General features: G+C 32.5%; 2 protein-coding genes across 2 annotated transcripts in view; both read left to right on the forward strand.

Annotated features, from left to right (window-relative positions):
- LOC143242009 (uncharacterized) overlaps positions 1-26,389 on the forward strand; it is a 78,389-nt gene that overhangs the window by 35,614 nt on the left and 16,386 nt on the right. The window lies entirely within an intron of this gene.
- Positions 1,115-26,389, forward strand: LOC143241986 (uncharacterized). The gene is made up of 8 exons (XM_076485329.1): positions 1,115-1,161; positions 7,278-7,396; positions 11,840-12,187; positions 12,918-13,072; positions 16,240-16,321; positions 20,414-20,539; positions 23,464-23,540; positions 24,747-26,389. The coding sequence occupies exons 1-6, from the start codon at positions 1,115-1,117 to the stop codon at positions 20,527-20,529; spliced, it is 867 nt and encodes a 288-aa protein (XP_076341444.1). The 3' UTR covers positions 20,530-20,539; positions 23,464-23,540; positions 24,747-26,389.

Consider the following 26,389-nt stretch of genomic DNA (forward strand, 5'->3'; position numbering starts at 1 on the left):
GCAGGATCCAGTTCCGCTTCAGCTTTAATTTTCTTACAGATGGTCTCACATGATCCTCAAGCACTCTCTGATACACAGTAGAATTCATGGTGGATTCTATGATTGTGAGCTGTCTAGGTCCTGCTGCAGCAAAGCAGCCCCAAACCATGACACTTCCACCACCATGCTTCACAGTTGGTATGAGGTTCTTTTCCTGGAATTCTGTATTTGGTTTACACCAAACATGTTCTCTGTTCTGGTGTCCAAATAATTCTGTTTTGGACTCATCTGTCTAAAGAACATTGTTCCAGAAGTCCTGGTCTTTGTTTACATTCTCTCTGGCAAACTTTAGTCTGGCCTTGATGTTTCTCTTAGAGAGCAAAGGTTTCCTCCTTGCACACCTCCCATGCAAGTTAAACTTGTGCAGTCTATTTCTAATTGTAGATGCATGCACTTTCACATCAACAGTAGCCAGAGCCTGCTGTAGGTCCCGTGATGACATGTTAGGGTGTTTGGAGACCTCTTTACCATCTTGTGGTCTGCTCTATGGGTGAACTTGCTTGGATGACCAGACCTGGGCATGTTGGCAGTTATTTTGAAAGCCCTCCACTTGTTGACTATTTTCCAGACAGTGGAATGGCTGATTTCAAAATATTTTGGGATCTTTTTAAATCCCTTACCAGATTCATAAGCTGCTACAAATTTCTTTCTGAAGGCTTCAGTCTCTTATGCTCTCACCATAATGCTCACTCTCACTTCAACAGTCAGGAGCACACCAAACTAAATGTCTGAGGTTTAAATAGGGCAAGCCTCATTCAAAATGCTGAGTAACAATCTTCTAATCATGTGCACCTGGTGTGATACACCTGTGTATGAGTTGAGCCATTTAAAGTGGGAATAAATGTGGGGGTGTCAAACAAGACAAATATGAAGATATAGAAATTAACCTGACTAATCCCAGTTGAGAGCATTGATTGGGAGAGCAACGGTAATATCCTTCAGGTACAAACATCAGTTAAAGTCAGCCTGTAAGGGAGGTGGAAGGGTAGAAGGAGTATCTTAAAAATCCTGAATTAGGCTCCATTGGTCTATCAAACCCCACTGACAATGATGCATGAGAGTGTGACCAAGAGGAATGAGGCAACCACCTTCTCAATGTGCAATTCCAGCTATAAGTGGATGGTGAGTATGTTTTGAAATTTAACATTTTCCTAGTGACTGGGATGATATTAGACCACAAAAAAAGTGATAATATTATCTTTATGAGGTGCTTATATAGAGCAATAAGATACAGGGTGCACTGTTGTAGGTGGAGAGTGCTTATATAGAACAATAAGATACAGGGTGCACTGTTGTAGGTGGAGAGTGTCACAAGACAGATACCATCAAGAGCAGTTACATGTGGTATAAAACACTGAAGCAAGTGATAAAAAATCAGATCAATGCTTAAATCAGCAAAGTTGTAACCTTGGCTGTCAAGCAACAGCTATAACTGGCAATGATGGTATGTTTCAAAATTTGTGGTTTAAAGCCATGTTGGGCCATGTCAATATCAACAGTTGCTGAAATAAACAGTGATCTAAGCACCATAAATGAGAGGTACACAGACCAATAAGATGATCCTGATGTGAACCCCATGAAAGAAGTAGAAGTACAGGTTGAAAACTCAGTTTTTAAACCAAATATGTAGTGTATCTAATATTTTATTTACACATGACTTTATTCCACCTGCAGATTGAGAGCATCTTAACATAAAACTTGTCACTACAAGATGTTGTCCCATCTAAACAACTTAAAAAATAAAACAACCTCAAAGCCAGTCCTTAGTATTCATACATTCATCCACTACAACCCATTCCAAAAACAACCACCCTTTCAGAAAAATACAGTCTTATCTAAAGATAAATCCCACCCTAACAAATTTTAGTCCCATAGTCTCACCATTTTCATAATTAAATACAAAAATTATTATGCACTAAAAATATCACATTCATTAATAACCATGCCTCAATCATATTTCACATGACTTCAGAGATATTAATCTGACTTTATATGGCTCAATCCTATATCACCTCCTACTGGCAACAGCACACATCTTTTAAGCCTAATGTTTTATAAAATATCTCAACTTGCAGACAGAAGACAATGAAAAAGAAATTTATTACTTATCAGCACTGGATCTTATTGAACCAGCTTGTACGTTTTATCCACTATTCAGCACTGAATCTTATTGAACCAGCTTGTAAGTTTTATCCACTATTCAGCACTGAATCTTATTGAACCAGCTTGTAAGTTTTATCCACTATTCCGTACTGAATCTTACTGAACCAGCCTGTAAGGTTTATCCACTATTCAGCACTGAATCTTATTGAACCAGCTTGTAAGTTTTATCCACTATTCAGCCCTGAATCTTACTGAACCAGCCTGTAAGTTTTATCCACTATTCAGCACTGAATCTTACTGAACCAGCCTGTAAGTTTTATCCACTATTCAGCACTGAATCTTATTGAACCAGCTTGTAAGTTTTATCCACTCTTCAGCACTGAATATTATTGAACCAGCTTGTAAGTTTTATCCACTATTCAGCCCTGAATCTTATTGAACCAGCTTGTAAGTTTTATCCACTATTCAGCCCTGAATCTTACTGAACCAGCCTGTAAGTTTTATCCACTATTCAGCACTGAATCTTATTGAACCAGCTTGTAAATTTTATCCACTATTCAGCCCTGAATCTCACTGAACCAGCATGTAAGTTTTATCCACTCTTCAGCCCTGAATCTTACTGAACCAGCCTGTAAGTTTTATCCACTATTCCGTACTGAATCTTACTGAACCAGCCTGTAAGGTTTATCCACTATTCAGCACTGAATCTTATTGAACCAGCTTGTAAGTTTTATCCACTATTCAGCCCTGAATCTTACTGAACCAGCCTGTAAGTTTTATCCACTATTCAGCACTGAATCTTACTGAACCAGCCTGTAAGTTTTATCCACTATTCAGCACTGAATCTTACTGAACCAGCCTGTAAGTTTTATCCACTATTCAGCACTGAATCTTATTGAACCAGCTTGTAAATTTTATCCACTATTCAGCCCTGAATCTCACTGAACCAGCATGTAAGTTTTATCCACTCTTCAGCCCTGAATCTTACTGAACCAGCCTGTAAGTTTTATCCACTATTCAGCACTGAATGTTATTGAACCGGCTTGTAAGTTTTATCCACTATTCAGCACTGAATCTTACTGAACCAGCCTGTAAGGTTTATCCACTATTCAGCACTGAATCTTATTGAACCAGCTTGTAAGTTTTATCCACTCTTCAGTACTGAATCTTATTGAACCAGCTTGTAAGTTTATACATAACTATATCTTATTAAACCAACTTGTAGTTTATTAGAAATATCTAATTGATTAAATATTTAAAACATCACAACTTATAATAACAAAATGTTATTATTTTACCTTACTCATATAAACATTTATGACACTGTAACTTTTTATTATTATTATTTAAGTTTATTATTAAAGGAATCTTGTTACACAGTTTCACAGATTCAGTTGGACATCTTTATAAATCTTTATAAACACTCAATATCACAAAATTTCAATTTTTTTCTATTTTTAAATAAAGTGTTCTATTTATTGAATGTATAAGCTTCCTTAACAATGATGATTTTAGAACAAAATTACATCACACTACACACATGATTCTAGTTTACATTTGACAGTTATAAACATTTAAAATTACATCACACTACACACATGGTTCTAGTTTACATTTGACAGTTATAAACATTTAAAATTACATCACACTACACACATGGTTCTAGTTTACATTTGACAGTTATAAACATTTGAAATTACATCACACTACACACATGGTTCTAGTTTACATTTGACAGTTATAAACATTTAAAATTACATCACACTACACACATGGTTCTAGTTTACATTTGACAGTTATAAACATTTAAAATTACATCACACTACACACATGATTCTAGTTTACATTTGACAGTTATAAACATTTAAAATTACATCACACTACACACATGGTTCTAGTTTACATTTGACAGTTATAAACATTTAAAATTACATCACACTACACACATGATTCTAGTTTACATTTGACAGTATTGTTAAAATTGAGATTAAATATCTACCTATCCAAAAATGTTAGAAAAATACACAGGCTTTCATGGGGTGTCCTAATTTTTCACATGACTGTAGACTAGTACAAAAATAGACCAGATATTTTCACAAACAAATGTTTAAGAAAATCTTTCATTAAAAAGTCTGATACTTTCTAAAACTCTACTCTACTCTGATTTTCTGCATACAAAAAAAAATATTCTTTCTAAACCTCTACTACTATCATGCTGTATGAAAAGTTCAAATACTTAATGCGTGCAGATGTGTAGGTGAACACATACTATACTGAGCCCATTGTGAAAGGGCTAAAGGGCATTGTCTGTTTTTGCATTTTGTTATCCTTTGTTTTTTGATGTCTTGTTTAATTAAATGGAAATTATTTAGTGCATTATTATCAATTGTCTAAAAAGATTTGGTTTTGTCAACAGTCAAGAGGTACCAGATATTTTATTTTATTTTTCATGCACATTTGTTATTATAAAAGTAACTAAAATGTAAAATTGGGAACTTTAGGTTCCATAAAGTAACATAAAGAAGCAGAATATTTTACAAGATGAAGTCTGTGTAATATGTAATCTAATACTCTGATGTGAGATGCACATTTGCCATATAATTTACAACTAGTATGATAAAAAAATTTCAGTTATACATGGTTTAAAAGGCAATAAAACTTCAGGATAAATAGATGGGTCTTTCCATGGCAACTTACCTGGAAAAAAGAACTTTTCCAGTTTATGTCACAGATTTTCATGACACAAATTCATGCAAAAACTTCGTTTTTATTTATTCGATCGTGGAGAATCCTAAAGCTGTACTGCATGGCTTAATAAACCAAATGAAGTTTGAATGAAATCTGTAACATGAACTGTGTTGGTATGGAATGACCCAGTTGTATACTGTTGTGGGTTTAAAGTTATTTAAGATGAACGAATGTTGTTTCATGTTACAATTTGAAATCATTCTAGACAGAAAAAAATGTAATTTAAATTTGTTTCAGTTTTTTTTTTCTTTATGTAGTTACAAAGTTGATCAAATTAACCACACTTGTAGAGAAAATAACAGATAAAATATAAAGTTTCAACTTTATTTAGAAGGTTTTAAATATTTTGCAAATGAAATTTGTGATTGTGAGACCACAAAGTATTCTTTGATAGATTATTTAGGCATAGTATTCAGTAGGTAGTTGCTGTCCATTCTACAAATTTTCATCAAAAAAAGTATTTTAAATCTTAACATAAAAATCACATGGCACTCAATCTACTACAAAAAGATTCATATAATTATGGGCAAATCTTTATTACAATACTTCAGTCAAGAAATCTGGTTTTGTGAACTAAATACTGTAATGTTTACTGTAAGTCCATCTTATTGTATGAAAATATACATACTATATTAAAAATTATAGCATGGAAACCTTAATGACTACAAAATGGTTATGCACTTGGTCAGTTCAACTTACTCTGTGGTGAGAGAGTTAATAAATAAGATAATGAAAAGTAAGAAATTATGTGTCACTGAGATGTGCTTGCGAGTGTCTTGTACACTATGTCATTCAGACTTGATCACATTTCATTTAACTTAAGCAGCAGGATCATTAATTAAACATGGTTTAATTAACAATAAAACTTTTACATTAAGTATAAACAGACTTAAACCATGATGAGCCTTAAGCTGTTTAGGACAAACTACTATAATTTTATGTTACAATCTACAAAATAAAGGGTAATTTTATATTTTTTGTGGTGGTTATGAGGTCATTCAAATTGACCCAGTTTGTGTAGAGTTATGGTAAAGAAAATGACTGATGAAACATAATTTTACTGAAAACTTTGAACTTCATTTATAAGGTTTTACAAAATTTATATTTTAGAACTGTTAGTTGAAAAGTACTATTTGTAATCATAATATGAAATATCAGTTAATTCTATGTATTGACAAAGATACTTGCACCACATTAAGTATGGATAGTTTCATGGTTACTTGGTCACATACTTGTACCACATTAAGTATGGATAGTTTCATGGTTACTTGGTCACACTGGTGAGTTTTTTCTGTTGGTTTTCTTTTCCAACTCCATGTTTGTTGGCCATGAAACATTTTATTGCACCACAATGTATGTTTTGTTCCTTTTGTATTCATTGAACAAACAACAAAGGAGATAAAACATACAATAACAAAACACTTATAATGTGAAACTTAACACTATGTTCATTATACTTGATGCTACAAGATTCTCCTGAGTGGCTGGCAACAACTCATGTAGAAAAATACACATTCATCTGGATAACATAGAAGTGTTGAACACATCTGACCCTATACAATGCCTCGCATGGAATACTTAACAAACATCCACGTTGTCTTGAGTAACACACATCTGACCCTATACAAACTGAATTGTATTTTTTCTGTACATGTTTCTTCTCCTATTCTATAACGAAAACCCTTACTTCCCAGTTCCAAATTCTACCAGTGGTGGCTTATTCCTTAATAAGATTGTGTTCCTTCCTCCAGTGACTCTACCAGTGGTGGCTTATTCCTTAATAAGATTGTGTTCCTTCCTCCAGTGACTCTACCAGTGGTGGCTTATTCCTTAATATGATTGTGCTCCTTCTTCCAGTGACTCTACCAGTGGTGGCTTATTCCTTAATAAGATTGTGTTCCTTCCTCCAGTGACTCTACCAGTGGTGGCTTATTCCTTAATAAGATTGTGTTCCTTCCTCCAGTGACTCTACCAGTGGTGGCTTATTCCTTAATAAGATTGTGTTCCTTCCTCCAGTGACTCTACCAGTGGTGGCTTATTCCTTAATAAGATTGTGTTCCTTCCTCCAGTGACTCTACCAGTGGTGGCTTATTCCTTAATAAGATTGTGTTCCTTCCTCCAGTGACTCTACCAGTGGTGGCTTATTCCTTAATAAGATTGTGTTCCTTCCTTCAGTGACTCTACCAGTGGTGGCTTATTCCTTAATAAGATTGTGTTCCTTCCTCCAGTGACTCTACCAATGGTGGCTTATTCCTTAATAAGATTGTGTTCCTTCCTCCAGTGACTCTACCAATGGTGGCTTATTCCTTAATATGATTGTGTTCCTTCCTCCAGTGACTCTACCAGTGGTGGCTTATTCCTTAATAAGATTGTGCTCCTTCCTCCAGTGACTCTACCAGTGGTGGCTTATTCCTTAATAAGATTGTGCTCCTTCCTCCAGTGACTCCCAACTGTTCCCAATGGATGCTCCCATCAGAACAAGACTTGGATTTTCCTCGTGAAGCAAGTGAGGACTCCTTCACATGTTGGTATAATTTTTATCTCATGTATTTTATGAAGAAGGAATGACTTAGACCCCTAGCCACACTAAACATTCTAGTGTGCTGCTGATAGACCCCTAGCCACACTAAACATTCTAGTGTGCTGCTGATAGACCCCTAGTTACACTAAACATTCTAGTGTGCTGCTGATAGACCCCTAGCCACACTATACATTCTAGTGTGCTGCTGATAGACCCCTAGCCACACTAAACATTCTAGTGTGCTGCTGATCTTGGTAACAAATTTATACCAGCACTGGATTTTCTTTGCTTCATCTTGGTACAAAACAAAACCTGTTGGGCAAAAATTACTTTCTGCTTGAAAATAATATGGTTTTTTACCAGGTGCTGCTCTACCAATCAACCTGTCACACTCTATGGTCTTTCTCTGTCTACTAATATTTCTGTAATTGTTCAACAGTGGTCATCTTAACTGTGGGATTCAACCTCTTCATGAAGTAATATATCTCTTAGGTAACTGTCTGCACCATGTTTGCTGTCTTTCTTTGTGCCGTATCAAGAATGACCTTATAATGAGGTGTATGAGGGTCACTGTCCATGAATGTTGTGTTGACTTCCTTTTAGTGATTACATCTTAGTAAACACATGTAGAGTTGGAATATATTCCAATGCCCTTGGCAGAAGGTATGTTTGATAACCTAATGATGATTTGTTACACATCACTTACTGAACCAACAGATGTATGTCTGGATATATTTTAGTTCATTCAGTGAACTTTGTTTTTCTTTCTTAACCCCAGGTGTTACTTATATTTAATCTTTTCAGCCCTATTAGTTTAGTGTGAGTAAAAAAAAAGTTAATTTAATTAGGCTAGGTTTCATTTAAAGTTAATTTAGCAATGTAAAATTCCATTCCCAGTTGGTTTAACAATGAAAAGTTCCATTTCACATTACTTTAACAATGCAAAGTTCCATTTAAAATTAGTTGAACAATGCAAAATCACATTTAAAAGTTAGTTTAAAAATTTGAAATTCCATTTCAAGTTGGTTTAACAATGCAAAATTCCATTTGAAGTTAGCTTAACAGTGCAAAGTTCCATTTCAGATTAGTTTAACAAAATAAAATTCCATTTCAAGTTGGTTTAACAATGTAAATTTCAATTTCATGTTTGTTTAACAATGTAAAATTCCATTTGAAATTGGTTTAATAATGCAAAATTCCATTTAAAGTTAGTTTATCAATGTAAAATTCCATTTCAGGTTGTGCAGATAGCCCTTGGGTAGCTGCATGAAATTCGAACCAAACAAACAAACAAATTCAAGTTAGCTTAACAATGCACAATTCCTTTTAAAGTTAGTTTAACAATGCAAAGTTCCATATCAAGTAAGGTTAGCGATGCAAGCTTCCATTTCAGGTTAGTTTAACAATGCAAAATTCCTTTTAAAGTTAGTTTACTAATGCAAACTTCCTTTTAAAGTTAAAGTTAATTTAACAATGCAAAGTTCCCTTTCAAGTTAGTTTAACAACCCAAGATTCCATTTGAAGTTGATTTAACAATGCAGAAGTTCATTTCAAGTTGGTTTAACATTGCAAAGTTCCATTTAAAGTTAGTTTAACAATGGAAGGATCCATTGTAAATTTAACAATATAAGGTTTCATTTAAAGTTAGTTCAACAATGCAAGATTTCATTGAAAGTTAGTTTAACAATGCAAGATTCCATTTCAAGTTAGTTTAACAATGCAAGATTCGACTTAAAGTTAGTTTAATAGTGCAAGGTTTCATATATTCTATCTAATGATTACAGTAATATTGCTGTTTTATTTACTGGTAATCAGTTTTTAGACAGTTTTAATTATTTGAATTTAAACAAATAAACCAAGTAAGTATGTATATACTTTGTGTCTGAGGTTTTGACCTGTTAGAAAGAAATAGTTTTCTACATTTTCCTTTGTCTCAAAAAAACTTCCCAAAACAGTTTCTTGGTTGGCTGAAAGAATTGTTTTTAAATTAACAGTTTTGTTTTTGGTAGGCTTGCTCATTTACAAACCTTTATTTAAGGAGGTAGACCAAATGGTTGGAAACTGTGGTTTATTTATTTTGTCATTAAATGGTAAAAACAATTACTTGTGTAATTAAGTTTGTAGGTGACTCAATGGTAAGTGTGAATCTGAAACATGGGTGCCAGTATCTATAGTTGGTAAACATGGAAGCCAGTATCTATAGTTGGTACAGCACTTAAGTGCTCATTTTGTAGCTTTTTGCTTAACAATAATCAAACAATTTGTGACTTGGAAATTAAAGAAGCAGACATACAAAACACATGTTGTTCTCTTTAGCTAAGTTTTAGTCAGTACATGTTGAACTTGTCAACACAAAGTCATCATCTGAGTAGTGAAGGTATGTCTAGCTGCTAATATAATTTTATACAATAAAAATGCTTAATTAAATTATAGAAAGATAATTTAAAATAAAAGTTTTAAGAAATGTTTTATTATTTAGGGTGTGTGGTGTCAGTAAGATAAAGTTTGTAAAGAACAACTGATTGTTTTGTTATTTAGGGTGTGTGGTGTCAGTAAGATAACATTTGTGTAAAACGACAACTGATTCTTTGTTTTGTTATTTAAGGTCTGTTGTATCTGTAAGATAACATTTGTGTAAAACAACAACTGATTCTTTGTTTTGTTATTTAGGGTCTGTTGTATCTGTAAGATAATATTTGTGTAAAACAACAACTGATTCTTTGTTTTGTTATTTAGGGTCTGTTGTATCTGTAAGATAACATTTGTGTAAAACAACAACTGATTCTTTGTTTTGTTATTTAGGGTCTGTTGTATCTGTAAGATAATATTTGTGTAAAACGACAACTGATTCTTTGTTTTGTTATTTAGGGTCTGTTGTATCTGTAAGATAACATTTGTGTAAAACAACAACTGATTCTTTGTTTTGTTATTTAGGGTCTGTTGTATCTGTAAGATAACATTTGTGTAAAACGACAACTGATTCTTTGTTTTGTTATTTAGGGTCTGTTGTATCTGTAAGATAATATTTGTGTAAAACAACAACTGATTCTTTGTTTTGTTATTTAGGGTCTGTTGTATCTGTAAGATAACATTTGTGTAAAACAACAACTGATTCTTTGTTTTGTTATTTAGGGTCTGTTGTATCTGTAAGATAACATTTGTGTAAAACGACAACTGATTCTTTGTTTTGTTATTTAGGGTTTGTTGTATCTGTAAGATAACATTTGTGTAAAACAACAACTCATTCTTTGTTTTGTTATTTAAGGTCTGTTGTATCTGTAAGATAACATTTGTGTAAAACGACAACTGATTCTTTGTTTTGTTATTTAGGGTCTGTTGTATCTGTAAGATAACATTTGTGTAAAACAACAACTCATTCTTTGTTTTGTTATTTAAGGTCTGTTGTATTTGTAAGATAACATTTGTGTAAAACGACAACTGATTCTTTGTTTTGTTATTTAGGGTCTGTTGTATCTGTAAGATAACATTTGTGTAAAACGACAACTGATTCTTTGTTTTGTTATTTAGGGTCTGTTGTATCTGTAAGATAACATTTGTGTAAAACGACAACTGATTCTTTGTTTTGTTATTTAGGGTCTGTTGTATCTGTAAGATAACATTTGTGTAAAACAACAACTGATTCTTTGTTTTGTTATTTAGGGTCTGTTGTATCTGTAAGATAACATTTGTGTAAAACAACAACTGATTCTTTGTTTTGTTATTTAGGGTCTGTTGTATCTGTAAGATAATATTTGTGTAAAACGACAACTGATTCTTTGTTTTGTTATTTAAGGGGTGTTGTATCTGTACGATAACATTTGTGTAAAATGACAACTGATTCTTTGTTTTGTTATTTAGGGTCTGTTGTATCTGTAAGATAACATTTGTGTAAAACAACAACTGATTCTTTGTTTTGTTATTTAGGATGTGTGGTGTCAGTGAGATAACATTTGTGTAAAACAACAACTGATTCTTTGTTTTGTTATTTAGGATCTGTTGTATCTGTAAGATAAGATTTGTGTAAAAACAACAACTGATTCTTTGTTTTGTTAGTTAGGGTCTGTTGTATCTGTAAGATAACATTTGTGTAAAACAACAACTGATTCTTTGTTTTGTTAGTTAGGGTCTGTTGTATTTGTAAGATAACATTTGTGTAAAACGACAACTGATTCTTTGTTTTGTTATTTAGGGTCTGTTGTATCTGTAAGATAAGGTTTGTGAAAAACAACAACTGATTCTTTGTTTTGCTATTTAGGGTCTGTTGTATCTGTAAGATAACATTTGTGTAAAGCAACAACTGATTCTTTGTTTTGTTATTTAGGATCTGTTGTATCTGTAAGATAAGATTTGTGAAAAACAAGAATGATTGTTTGTTTTGTTATTTAGGGTGTGTTGTGTCGGCAAGATAAAGTTTGTGAGAAACTACAGGTTTTAAAAACGAAACAGATGTACAGATCTCTGTGGAAAATGAATCAGGAACACAACCATGTTCTGTAGAAGAGAATTTTCCACAGTTATCTGCTGAAAAACAGTCAGTATCAACTCCTGATGTGAATAAAGAGTCAGTTTGCTTACAAGGAGAAAGCACATCACTTCACCCTCAAAATAAAACGTCTATATGGGGTAGTTCCCCCAAGAATGAAGTAACTTCACCTCCTCAGGAAAACATTTCTTCTGAAAGAAAGAGAACTTTACCCTCTTGGTTGGTAAAAGTCACAACCTCATCTGAAGGAAAATTAGGGACCCAGAAACCTGTTCCAGAAATCGTTCAAAGTGGTATATATAAGAATTTGGTTAATATAATTTTAGCTGTAGAGAGATAATTTTAACAAGGAACTGTCTTTAATATAATCACTGTTTCTTATACAATTATTGAGGTACCTCCTGTTATGTAAATGTTAATAGAAGATTCAACAAACTTGTTATTATGCATCTCATCAGCCAGTTGTTAATATCTTAAGTTTAGAGATTGTAGCCATATGTCTGTGCATGGATTGTTGTCTTTACAGTTGTGCTCATACAGTTGTATTTTCATGAGTTTTAACGTTGTTTTACTATTCTGATAGTTACTTTGTCAGTTCAGTTTTTAAGTAGTTGTAGTTACAACAAATATGCACACAAATGCCAAGATAACCCAGTACGTTATGTTAAATAATTCTGAATATGCAAACAGTCAAGTTATTTGAAAACTGACATATAAAGTAGGAGGAACTGCATTGTTTAGCATTTAATATTTAGTGTAATATAACCAAATATTTTTCTCTTTTTGAGAAGTATGGCTAACAGTCTACCTACAATGTATTAGAATAATATAAATTATTTCTTTATTCTGAGAGAAGTGAAGATTATAACATTATGTGTGTATTAAGAACATTATAACATTATGTATTAAGAACAAACTACGCACAGTTCAGTTATTATAGCAGTAGTAAGTCATAAAGAATAAGGACTGTTACATATTATTGGAAATTAAGACAGATAACAGGTTATATTGTTATTACAACAGATAAAAGTGTTGAAGACAGAAAAGGAAAGAGATGTGTCAGAAAAAGGACAGATTCATTTCATGACTCAGAGTTTGAAGACAAAGGAAAAGAATGTAGCAGAAAATATGACTCGAGCAGTGATTCTGGTGGTGGTCAGGAAACCTACAAAAACAGGGTGAGCTATTTCATTAGGGTCAGGAAACCTACAGAAACAGGGTGTGCTATTTCATTAGGGTCAGGAAACCTGCAGAAACAGGGTGAGCTATTTCATTAGGGTCAGGAAACCTACAAAAACAGGGTGAGCTATTTCATTAGGGTCAGGAAACCTACAAAAACAGGGTGAACTATTTCATTAGGGTCAGGAAACCTACAAAAACAGGGTGAGCTATTTCATTAGGGTCAGGAAACCTACAGAAACAGGGTGAGCTATTTCATTAGGGTCAGGAAATCTACAAAAACAGGGTGAGCTATTTCATTAGGGTCAGGAAACCTACAAAAACAGGGTGAGCTGTTTCATTAGGGTCAGGAAACCTACAAAAACAGGGTGAACTATTTCATTAGGGTCAGGAAACCTACAGAAACAGGGTGAGCTATTTCATTATTCAACTTTATGAAACCTGTACATCCAAGAGAAAATTAGCTGTATATATCTTCTGTTTGGTCAATATAAGTGTTTAGAATAAGCCTTGACCTATGACCCAAAACTGACTAGTTAGAGGTACAACCATAATATCATTACAGTCAGTCTAATCTTGGACAGTCATATTATTTTCTCCCCATGGTCACCTTTATCTCAGGTGGTGTAGTATCATTTAACAATGACATGAATAGTCATAGTTTGGGAGACATCAAATTATATTACCCACAAGTTTGTGTTCCATATTTTGTGAAACAGTATCATAATATTATTATTTATTTCACAGTAACTAACCTAAAGAAACCTGTTTTTACATGGTTTTAGTTTCTTTTTTGATAATCAATAAAGAATAGACACGAAAATCAAGAAATAAACAACTTATACTCTGGTCTTCTTGTTTTTGCTCTCAATGGAAGTTAACTTTTCTCACATTAATGGTAGTAATACACTAAATATATTTTATAATTAAATAATGCACCTAAGAACATAGAATAATAATGTTCAAAAGGCAAACATTACCCTCTACATTCTTACACTCAGTTACACAACCCCCTTCAAACGTGGTCAGTTATTGTTAGTTACCTCTTTCTTTCTTTGTGAACCTGACGATGACCAAAAAAGGTCGAAACGTTGTTCGCTCCTCTACATAAAAATTTTCTCAACCCCAAACCAGCCATTTTTACATGTATAATGTCCCTCATTTATCACAGTTTTTCTGGTTTTCTAACTGTGTGACAAAAATTGTTACGAATTCATCTAGTTGTCAGCTTTCTTGTCAGAATAAAGTTTATATTAACAATAAAAATAACAGTTCCCTGTTCAGAAAACAATATTATACAATATGTCAAGCTTGTACTAACAATAAACATAACAGTTCTCTGTTCAGAAAACAACATTATACAATATGGAAGCTTGTACTAACAATAAACATAACAGTTCTCTGTTCAGAAAACAACATTATACAATATGTAAAGCTTGTACTAACAATAAACATAACAGTTCTCTGTTCAGAAAACATTATACAATATGTGAAGCTTGTACTAACAATAAACATAACAGTTCTCTGTTCAGAAAACAACATTATACAATATGTAAAGCTTGTACTAACAATAAACATAACAGTTCTCTGTTCAGAAAACAACATTATACAATATGTGAAGCTTGTACTAACAATAAACATAACAGTTCCCGTTCAGAAAACAACATTATACAATATGTGAAGCTTGTACTAACGATAAACATAACAGTTCTCTGTTCAGAAAACAACATTATACAATATGTGAAGCTTGTACTAACAATAAACATAACAGTTCTCTGTTCAGAAAACAACATTATACAATATGTGAAGCTTGTACTAACAATAAAAATAACAGTTCTCTGTTCAGAAAACAACATTATACAATATGTGAAGCTTGTACTAACAATAAACATAACAGTTCTCTGTTCAGAAAACAACATCATACAATATGTCAAACTTGTACTAACAATAAACATAACAGTTCTCTGTTCAGAAAACAACATCATACAATATGTCAAGCTTGTACTAACAATAAACATAACAGTTCTCTGTTCAGAAAACAACATTATACAATATGTCAAGCTTGTACTAACAATAAAAATAACAGTTCTCTGTTCAGAAAACAACATTATACAATATGTGAAGCTTGTACTAACAATAAACATAACAGTTCTCTGTTCAGAAAACAACATTATACAATATGTCAGGCTTGTACTAACAATAAAAATAACAGTTCTATGTTCAGAAAACAACATCATACAATATGTCAAGCTTGTACTAACGATAAAAATAACAGTTCTCTGTTCAGAAAACAACATCATACAATATGTCAAGCTTGTACTAACAATAAACATAACAGTTCTCTGTTCAGAAAACAACATCATACAATATGTCATTTGATAGATGAAAACCTTGTCTTTCTATTGGATATATATAAAATACAGTGTTAAGAGAACTGTTAAAAAATTTTGAAAGGAGAGAATGTGATGGGCGAGTGTAGTAGGAAGAGTCTTATTTGATGGTTTTGTAGCCAGAAAATGCTAATTTATTTAATTGTATCATACACTGTGATATCTAGAGTTAGTGATGTGATAGAGAAATTGCAAAATAAAACACACATTTACCTTAAAAACGTTTGATGTCCTTTGAGAACATTCTATAGATTGTGAAACTAAAATATGAAAACCATAAAAAACAGAAAGGTGTTTCTATACTTGAAAATTACCTTGTACTTAGTTTGTTAATAACTTGAATGTTGGTAAGTACAATATAAAAATACAGTAAAAACACTTAGTTATTAAACTGTTATTATTTGTGTACCAGATACTTATGGTCTATAACAAAACCTTACCAGTTTTCGAGAAGACATGTTAACAAATCAGAGTTACTTCATGTATTGTAGTACAAATGAAATTTGTGACTTTTTTTACACAAACTGCATGAGCTCACCCTGAAAGGGTTATACATAAATTATCTATATTTTATTTATTAAATCATGGTTTTAAATTATATTGATTTTGTTTAAAAGATATTTATTTGTATTTCATTCGTTTTTAGTTATAAGCGTTTAATGTTTTCATTGATAATAGATTTGAAAATATTTCAGTGTATTTTTTAATGTGGATGTATTTATAAAACCTTTTATGTTATTCTGTATTTGTTTATTTGTTGTTGATTTTAACTTCAGAGTAAAGAAAGACCAGGTTCAGATGAAGAGGAACTTACAGTGACACCTGGAGGTCTTGTAGATTTGGTGACAAATGCTACAGGTTAGGTTGAACTATGAAATATTCATTTATCTCGGCTTTATGTCTGTGTGTACTCTGAAAGATTAATTCTTGTGTGGTCTCCTGATTTTGTGTTTTCCTGTACAGCTTATACTAAAAGGGAAGTTTTTTTATTATTTGTTGTTTATGCATCAGAAATAAGAATAACACTACCATTACAGAGACAAGAATAACACTACCATTACAGAGACAAGAATAACACTACCATTACAGAGACAAGAGTAACATTACCATTAAAGAGACAAAAATAACACTACCATTACAGAGACAAGAATAACACTACCATTACAGAGACAAAAATAACACTACCATTAAAGAGACAAGAGTAACACTACCATTAAAGAGACAAAAAACACTAACACTACCATTACAGAGACAAAAAATAACACTACCATTACAGAGACAAGAATAACACTACCATTACAGAGACAAGACAACCATTACAGAAAAAATAACACTACAGATTACAGAGACAAGAATAACACTACCATTACAGAGACAAGAATAACACTACAGAGACAAGAATATTACAGAGACAAGAATAACACTACCATTACAGAGACAAGAATAACACTACCATTACAGAGACAAAAAATAACACTACCATTACAGAGACAAGAATAACACTACAATTACAGAGACAAGAATAACACTACCATTACAGAGACAAGAATAACACTAACACAAGAATAACACTACCATTACAGAGACAAGAATAACACTACCATTACAGAGGCAAGAATAACCACCATTACAGAGACAAGAATAACACTACCATTACAGAGACAAAAATAACACAAAAATAACACATTACAGAGACAAAAAATAACACTACCATTACAGAGACAAGAATAACACTACAATTACAGAGACAAGAATAACACTATATTACAGAGACAAGAATAACACTACCATTACAGAGACAAGAGTAACACTACCATTAAAGAGACAAGAATAACACCACCATTACAGAGACCTATCAGTATTTCATAAGTAGTGGTATTGTTTTATGTAAGTTGGAAAAATGCATTTTATTGTTTCACACATATTAAATTCATGTTGTTTTCCCACCTTAACAATTGTCTGTGTGGTGAGTTTTGAAGACAGAAAGCCCTGAAATTATGTCTTGTTGTGAAAACACTATTCATTTTTTGGGTTACTGTTCACAAAAAGATTTGATTGAATTATTCAAGATAGTAAGTAAATAATAGAAGCTATTGTGGATAGGTTTCTGTTTTGGTTGTGTACTGATTATGGATAGGTTTCAATTTTCGTTGTGTACTGATTGTGGATAGGTTTCTGTTTTGGTTGTGTACTGATTGTGGATAGGTTTCTGTTTTGGTTGTGTACTGATTATGGATAGGTTTCTGTTTTGGTTGTGTACTGATTATGGATAGGTTTCTGTTTTGGTTGTGTACTGATTATGGATAGGTTTCTGTTTTGGTTGTGTACTGATTGTGGATAGGTTTCTGTTTTGGTTGTGTATTGATTATGGATAGGTTTCTGTTTTGGTTGTGTACTGATTATGGATAGGTTTCTGTTTTGGTTGTGTACTGATTATGGATAGGTTTCTGTTTTGCTTGTGTACTGATTATGGATAGGTTTCTGTTTTGGTTGTGTACTTATTATGGATAGGTTTCTGTTTTGGTTGTGTACTTATTATGGATAGGTTTCTGTTTTGGTTGTGTACTGATTATGGATAGGTTTCTGTTTTGGTTGTGTACTGATTATGGATAGGTTTCTGTTTTGGTTGTGTACTTATTATGGATAGGTTTCTGTTTTGGTTGTGTACTGATTATGGATAGGTTTCTGTTTTGGTTGTGTACTTATTATGGATAGGTTTCTGTTTTGGTTGTGTACTGATTATGGATAGGTTTCTGTTTTGGTTGTGTACTTATTATGGATAGGTTTCTGTTTTGGTTGTGTACTGATTATGGATAGGTTTCTGTTTTGGTTGTGTACTGATTATGGATAGGTTTCTGTTTTGGTTGTGTACTGATTATGGATAGGTTTCTGTTTTGGTTGTGTACTGATTATGGATAGGTTTCTGTTTTGGTTGTGTACTTATTATGGATAGGTTTCTGTTTTGGTTGTGTACTGATTATGGATAGGTTTCTGTTTTGGTTGTGTACCGATTATGGATAGGTTTCTGTTTTGGTTGTGTACCGATTATGGATAGGTTTCTGTTTTGGTTGTGTACTGATTATGGATAGGTTTCTGTTTTGGTTGTGTACTGATTATGGATAGGTTTCTGTTTTGGTTGTGTACTTATTATGGATAGGTTTCTGTTTTGGTTGTGTACTGATTATGGATAGGTTTCTGTTTTGCTTGTGTACTGATTGTGGATAGGTTTCTGTTTTGTTTGTGTACTTATTATGGATAGGTTTCTGTTTTGGTTGTGTACTGATTATGGATAGGTTTCTGTTTTGGTTGTGTACTTATTATGGATAGGTTTCTGTTTTGGTTGTGTACTTATTATGGATAGGTTTCTGTTTTGGTTGTGTACTGATTATGGATAGGTTTCTGTTTTGGTTGTGTACTGATTATGGATAGGTTTCTGTTTTGGTTGTGTACTTATTATGGATAGGTTTCTGTTTTGGTTGTGTACTTATTATGGATAGGTTTCTGTTTTGGTTGTGTACTGATTATGGATAGGTTTCTGTTTTGTTTGTGTACTTATTATGGATAGGTTTCTGTTTTGGTTGTGTACTGATTATGGATAGGTTTCTGTTTTGGTTGTGTACTTATTGTGGATAGGTTTCTGTTTTGGTTGTGTACTTATTGTGGATAGGTTTCTGTTTTGGTTGTGTACTGATTGTGGATAGGTTTCTGTTTTGGTTGTGTACTGATTATGGATAGGTTTCTGTTTTGGTTGTGTACTGATTGTGGATAGGTTTATGTTTTAGTTGTGTACTGATTATGGATAGGTTTCTGTTTTGGTTGTGTACTTATTATGGATAGGTTTCTGTTTTGGTTGTGTACTGATTATGGATAGGTTTCTGTTTTGGTTGTGTACTGATTGTGGATAGGTTTCTGTTTTGGTTGTGTACTGATTGTGGATAGGTTTATGTTTTAGTTGTGTACTTATTATGGATAGGTTTCTGTTTTGGTTGTGTACTGATTATGGATAGGTTTCTGTTTTGGTTGTGTACCGATTATGGATAGGTTTCTGTTTTAGTTGTGTACTGATTATGGATAGGTTTCTGTTTTGTTGTGTACCGATTATGGATAGGTTTCTGTTTTGGTTGTGTACCGATTGTGGATAGGTTTCTGTTTTGGTTGTGTACTGATTGTGGATAGGTTTCTGTTTTGGTTGTGTAATGATTATGGATAGGTTTCTGTTTTGGTTGTGTACTTATTGTGGATAGGTTTCTGTTTTGGTTGTGTACTGATTGTGGATAGGTTTCTGTTTTGGTTGTGTACTGATTATGGATAGGTTTCTGTTTTGGTTGTGTACTGATTGTGGATAGGTTTATGTTTTGGTTGTGTACTTATTATGGATAGGTTTCTGTTTTGGTTGTGTACTTATTATGGATAGGTTTCTGTTTTGGTTGTGTACTGATTATGGATAGGTTTCTGTTTTGGTTGTGTACTGATTGTGGATAGGTTTCTGTTTTGGTTGTGTACTGATTGTGGATAGGTTTATGTTTTAGTTGTGTACTTATTATGGATAGGTTTCTGTTTTGGTTGTGTACTGATTATGGATAGGTTTCTGTTTTAGTTGTGTACTTATTATGGATAGGTTTCTGTTTTTGTTGTGTACTGATTATGGATAGGTTTCTGTTTTGGTTGTGTACTGATTGTGGATAGGTTTCTGTTTTAGTTGTGTACTTATTATGGATAGGTTTCTGTTTTTGTTGTGTACTGATTATGGATAGGTTTCTGTTTTGGTTGTGTACTGATTGTGGATAGGTTTCTGTTTTGGTTGTGTACTGATTGTGGATAGGTTTCTGTTTTGGTTGTGTAATGATTGTGGATAGGTTTCAATATTCACTTCCTTGATCAGACTCATTTTTTATATTTTCAAGTTTTCAATGACACCATACTAACAGCTGAATGTTTTTTGGGTAACAGAAACAATCCATCACATTTTGAAGAATTTAGTCATCCAGGAGATCAGGACTTTGTGGAAACAAAAGATACAAGCAGTGACAATGAAGAGAATAAACCTGAGTGTCAGTATGGAGTAGAGTGTTACAGGTATTTAAAGATAAACTGTCAGAATGGAGTAGATTGTTACAGGTATTTAAAGTTAAAACTGAGTGTCAGTATGGTGTAGATTGTTACAGGTATTTAAAGTTAAAACTGAGTGTCAGAATGGAGTAGATTGTTACAGGTATTTAAAGTTAAAACTGAGGTCAGTGAGTATGGAGTAGAGTGTTACAGGTATTTAAAGTTAAATCTGAGTGTCAGTATGGAGTACAGTGTTACAGGTAGTTGAAGTTAAACCTGAGTGTCAATATGGAGTGAAGTGTTACATGTATTTAAAGTTAAACCTGAGTGTCAGTATGGAGTAGAGTGTCACATGTATTTAAAGTTAAACCTGAATGTCAGTATGGAGTAGGTTGTTACAGGTATGTAAAGTTAAAACTGAGTGTCAGTAAGGAGTAGAGTGTTACAGGTATTTAAAGTTAAACCTGAGTGTCAGTATGGAGTACAGTGTTACAGGTATTTAAAGTTAAACCTGAGTGTCAGTATGGAGTAGAGTGTTACAGGTATTTAAAGTTGAACCTGAGTGTCAGTATGGAGTAGATTGTTACAGGTATTTAAAGTTAAATCTGAGTGTCAGTATGGAGTAGATTGTTACAGGTATTTAAAGTTAAAACTGAGTGTCAGTATGGAGTAGAGTGTTACAGGTATTTAAAGTTAAAACTGAGTGTCAGAATGGAGTAGAGTGTTACAGGTATTTAAAGTTAAACCTGAGTGTCAGTATGGAGTAGATTGTTACAGGTATTTAAAGTTAAACCTGAGTGTCAGTATGGAGTAGATTGTTACAGGTATTTAAAGTTAAACCTGAGTGTCAGTATGGTGTAGATTGTTACAGGTATTTAAAGTTAAACTGAGTGTCAGAATGGAGTAGATTGTTACAGGTATTTAAAGTTAAAACTGAGTGTCAGTGAGTATGGAGTAGAGTGTTACAGGTATTTAAAGTTAAATCTGAGTGTCAGTATGGAGTACAGTGTTACAGGTAGTTGAAGTTAAACCTGAGTGTCAATATGGAGTGAAGTGTTACATGTATTTAAAGTTAAACCTGAGTGTCAGTATGGAGTAGAGTGTCACATGTATTTAAAGTTAAACCTGAATGTCAGTATGGAGTAGGTTGTTACAGGTATGTAAAGTTAAACTGAGTGTCAGTATGGAGTAGAGTGTTACAGGTATTTAAAGTTAAACCTGAGTGTCAGTATGGAGTACAGTGTTACAGGTATTTAAAGTTAAACCTGAGTGTCAGTATGGAGTAGAGTGTTACAGGTATTTAAAGTTGAACCTGAGTGTCAGTATGGAGTAGATTGTTACAGGTATTTAAAGTTAAATCTGAGTGTCAGTATGGAGTAGATTGTTACAGGTATTTAAAGTTAAAACTGAGTGTCAGTATGGAGTAGAGTGTTACAGGTATTTAAAGTTAAACCTGAGTGTCAGAATGGAGTAGATTGTTACAGGTATTTAAAGTTAAACCTGAGTGTCAGTATGGAGTAGATTGTTACAGGTATTTAAAGTTAATCCTGAGTGTCAGTATGGAGTAGAGTGTTACAGGTATTTAAAGTTGAACCTGAGTGTCAGTATGGAGTAGAGTGTTACAGGTATTTAAAGTTGAACCTGAATGTCAGTATGGAGTAGGTTGTTACAGGTATGTAAAGTTAAAACTGAGTGTCAGTAAGGAGTAGAGTGTTACAGGTATTTAAAGTTAAACCTGAGTGTCAGTATGGAGTACAGTGTTACAGGTATTTAAAGTTAAAACTGAGTGTCAGTATGGAGTAGATTGTTACAGGTATTTAAAGTTAAACCTGAGTGTCAGTATGGAGTAGATTGTTACAGGTATTTAAAGTTAAACCTGAGTGTCAGACAATATGGAGTAGACTGTCACAGGTATTTAAAGTTAAACCTGAGTGTCAGTATGGAGTAGATTGTTACAGGTATTTAAAGTTAAACCTGAGTGTCAGTATGGAGTAGATTGTTACAGGTATTTAAAGTTAAACCTGAGTGTCAGACAATATGGAGTAGACTGTCACAGGTATTTAAAGTTAAACCTGAGTGTCAGTATGGAGTAGATTGTTACAGGTATTTAAAGTTAAACCTGAGTGTCAGTATGGAGTAGAGTGTTACAGGTATTTAAAGTTGAACCTGAGTGTCAGTATGGAGTAGAGTGTTACAGGTATTTAAAGTTGAACCTGAATGTCAGTATGGAGTAGATTGTTACAGGTATTTAAAGTTAAAACTGAGTGTCAGTATGGAGTAGAGTGTTACAGATATTTAAATTTAAACCTGAGTTTCAGTATGGTGTAGAGTGTTACAGGTATTTAAAGTTGAACCTGAGTGTCAGTATGGAGTAGAGTGTTACAGGTATTTAAAGTTGAACCTGAATGTCAGTATGGAGTAGATTGTTACAGGTATTTAAAGTTAAACCTGAGTGTCAGTATGGAGTGGAGTGTTACAAGTATTTAAAGTTAAAACTGAATGTCAGTAAGGAGTAGAGTGTTACAGGTATTTAAAGTTAAAACTGAGTGTCAGTATGGAGTGGAGTGTTACAAGTATTTAAAGTTAAACTGAGTGTCAGTAAGGAGTAGAGTGTTACAGGTATTTAAAGTTAAAACTGAGTGTCAGTAAGGAGTAGAGTGTTACAGGTATTTAAAGTTAAACCTGAGTGTCAGTATGGAGTAGACTGTTACAGGTATTTAAAGTTAAGCCTGAGTGTCAGTATGGAGTGGAGTGTTACAGGTACTTAAAGTTAATAACATGTTAGTGACTGGCAAAAATATTTACACATGTTTAAAAGAATTTTCAGTTGTTATGTCAGTGTTTATCTCTTGATGATTGAATTAGGTTTGTAACAACAGTTTTCAGTTATTATTTCATTGTTTGAATCATAATCACTGGTTCAGGCATGTGTACTTTGTTTAATATTACAGGAAGAATCGAAAACACAGACAGAAGTACAGTCACACAAAAAAAGTGAGGCCCAAACGAAATGCTGCAAGGAAAGGGTGTATGTATTTTAATTATCACATGGAGAGTTAATGTGGATTACCAGTTGTTTATATTTGTAATTATCACATGGAGAGTTAATGTGGATTACCAGTTGTTTATATTTGTAATTATCACATGGACAGTTAATGTGGATTACCAGTTGTTTATATTTGTAATTATCACATGGAGAGTTAATGTGGATTACCAGTTGTTTATATTTCTAATTATCACATGGACAGTTAATGTGGATTACCAGTTGTTTATATTTGTAATTATCACATGGAGAGTTAATGTGGATTACCAGTTGTTTATATTTCTAATTATCACATGGACAGTTAATGTGGATTACCAGTTGTTTATATTTCTAATTATCACATGGACAGTTAATGTGGATTACCAGTTGTTTATATTTCTAATTATCACATGGAGAGTTAATGTGGATTACCAGTTGTTTATATTTGTAATTATCACATGGACAGTTAATGTGGATTACCAGTTGTTTATATTTGTAATTATCACATGGACAGTTAATGTGGATTACCAGTTGTTTATATTTGTAATTATCACATGGAGAGTTAATGTGGATTACCAGTTGTTTATATTTGTAATTATCACATGGACAGTTAATGTGGATTACCAGTTGTTTATATTTGTAATTATCACATGGAGAGTTAATGTGGATTACCAGTTGTTTATATTTCTAATTATCACATGGACAGTTAATGTGGATTACCAGTTGTTTATATTTCTAATTATCACATGGACAGTTAATGTGGATTACCAGTTGTTTATATTTCTAATTATCACATGGAGAATTAATGTGGATTACCAGTTGTTTATATTTCTAATTATCACATGGACAGTTAATGTGGATTACAAGTTGTTTATATTTCTAATTATCACATGGACAGTTAATGTGGATTACCAGTTGTTTATATTTGTAATTATCACATGGACAGTTAATGTGGATTACCAGTTGTTTATATTTCTAACACACTGAGTTAGTTTTTTTTTTAATTTTATGAAAATATTTTCGTATATTTCTATACTAAACTTTTCTAAACTCAAATAATTATATTAATAATAAACATTTTAAAACTTTTGTGTGTGTGATTTTATCATTTTTATTCTTGTAGAGCACTTTTCAGAAAATTCATCATTGATGTATGTTTTCCGTGTATCAGAAACAATTAAACATCCATTCTTACATCTTATATTTTTGTAGGTCAAAAGCAACAAGCAGATAATGAGGACAGTGATAGTTACATAGATGATTCAGATGTTTATGAACCTTCAGATTCTGATTCAGACTGGAATCCAGATGAAGAAAGTGATGAAGATATCGGCAGACTAGTCAGAGAAGCTAAAGGTTTTATGAAAAACAAACGCCTGTAGAAGAAATAAGTCATTTCATAACTTTTTAACATTATTATACAGAATTGTTGAGTAATATATTTTATCATAATGTAAATAATATAGCCACTTTATCTTTTCTTTGATTTTATAGTTTGTGTACAGTAAATTAATATTTTGGAAATTACACATTCAGTAGAAATATTAAATAATTATTACAGTTTATGACAATATTGAAAAAAGTGTGGTTCATGTTTGAAGAGAATTGGCTGTTGAAACTTGCATTCCAGCACAAGTAATTGTTAAAGAAATAAAATATATCTAGTTTTTTTTATTACAGAAACAAAGTAATAAACCTGGTTTATCGTCATTACATAAACAAAGTAATAAACCTGGTTTATCGTCATTACATAAAGTAATAAACCTGGTTTATCATCATTACATAAACAAAGTAATAAACCTGGTTTATCGTCATTACAGAAAGAACATAGTAAACCTGGTTTATCATCATTACAGAAAGAACATAGTAAACCTGGTTTATCATCATTACATAAACAAAGTAATAAACCTGGTATATCATGATTACAGAAACAAAGTAATAAACCTGGTTTTTCATCAATGTAAGTGGTAATTTCTTTATATTAATTTTACCGCTCATGATAGTAACACTGATGTATGTAAGTGATAGTATTTTGAGTTCTGTTAGTCATTGGGCCATTTCAGTATATTTTCAATGTACATCTTACATGAAATATTTCATTCCTACTGACTGTACATTTGGTGTAGTCAGAATAGGTATTTTTATTTGAGCAAATAATGTTTACAGTATGTCCAGTCTTGTTTCCTTAAATTTCATTTTACAATCCCGTAGCTGGTTTGTAAGTTCTAAATTTTCTTATCTTGTTTGTCGACTTTTAATGCCAAACAATGTGTAAAGGATTACTTGATATCTAATTTTATACATTATACTGATTATAAAGACAGATAATAGCTACAGCTCATGATGATTCACTGTAGCTATTGACTATTTGATCACATCAGTTTTAATGTAAAAGGTTAAGCTGCAACTGAAGATTGTCATGGAGATTTCTTTGAGAATATAAAAGACATTTATAATTTCTGTAAACTAAATTATATATATATATATATTGTATTGCAACTGGCAAATATATTCCTAGACTAAGACACAACCCCATTAAGCAAAGAGAAACATTTTACCAGTGGAAAAGCAGCCTTTGAAATAAAACATATATTTCTAAAACATTTGTTTAAATAAACCTTTGTGTCTTTTAAAATAATTATTCTCTGACTGTATAATATGTTTTTATTTTAACCATTTCTCCACTTCGTATGTATTATAAGTTTTAGTTCTCTAAAGACAATGATTGAATAGTGTAGAACGTATTGTTACAATCATCTATTATTACATGGTTATTACTGTTTTACCCTGTATTTAAGTTGTTTTTTTTTAAAGGAACACCAGATGTTTGTAATAAAGCAACCTTCAAGTGTTAA

Source organism: Tachypleus tridentatus, unplaced genomic scaffold (assembly GCF_004210375.1).
Source record: "Tachypleus tridentatus isolate NWPU-2018 unplaced genomic scaffold, ASM421037v1 Hic_cluster_1, whole genome shotgun sequence".
NCBI lineage: Eukaryota > Metazoa > Arthropoda > Merostomata > Xiphosura > Limulidae > Tachypleus > Tachypleus tridentatus.

Bases quoted from the DNA above. Each gene is read 5' to 3' on its own strand.
- LOC143241986 (XM_076485329.1), top strand. From the start codon at position 1,115: ATGAGGCAACCACCTTCTCAATGTGCAATTCCAGCTATAAGTGGATG. The intron at 7,397-11,839 runs GTGAGGACTCCT...GAGAAACTACAG, and splicing joins GGATTTTCCTCGTGAAGCAA to GTTTTAAAAACGAAACAGAT. The intron at 13,073-16,239 runs GTGAGCTATTTC...TTTTAACTTCAG, and splicing joins AGGAAACCTACAAAAACAGG to AGTAAAGAAAGACCAGGTTC.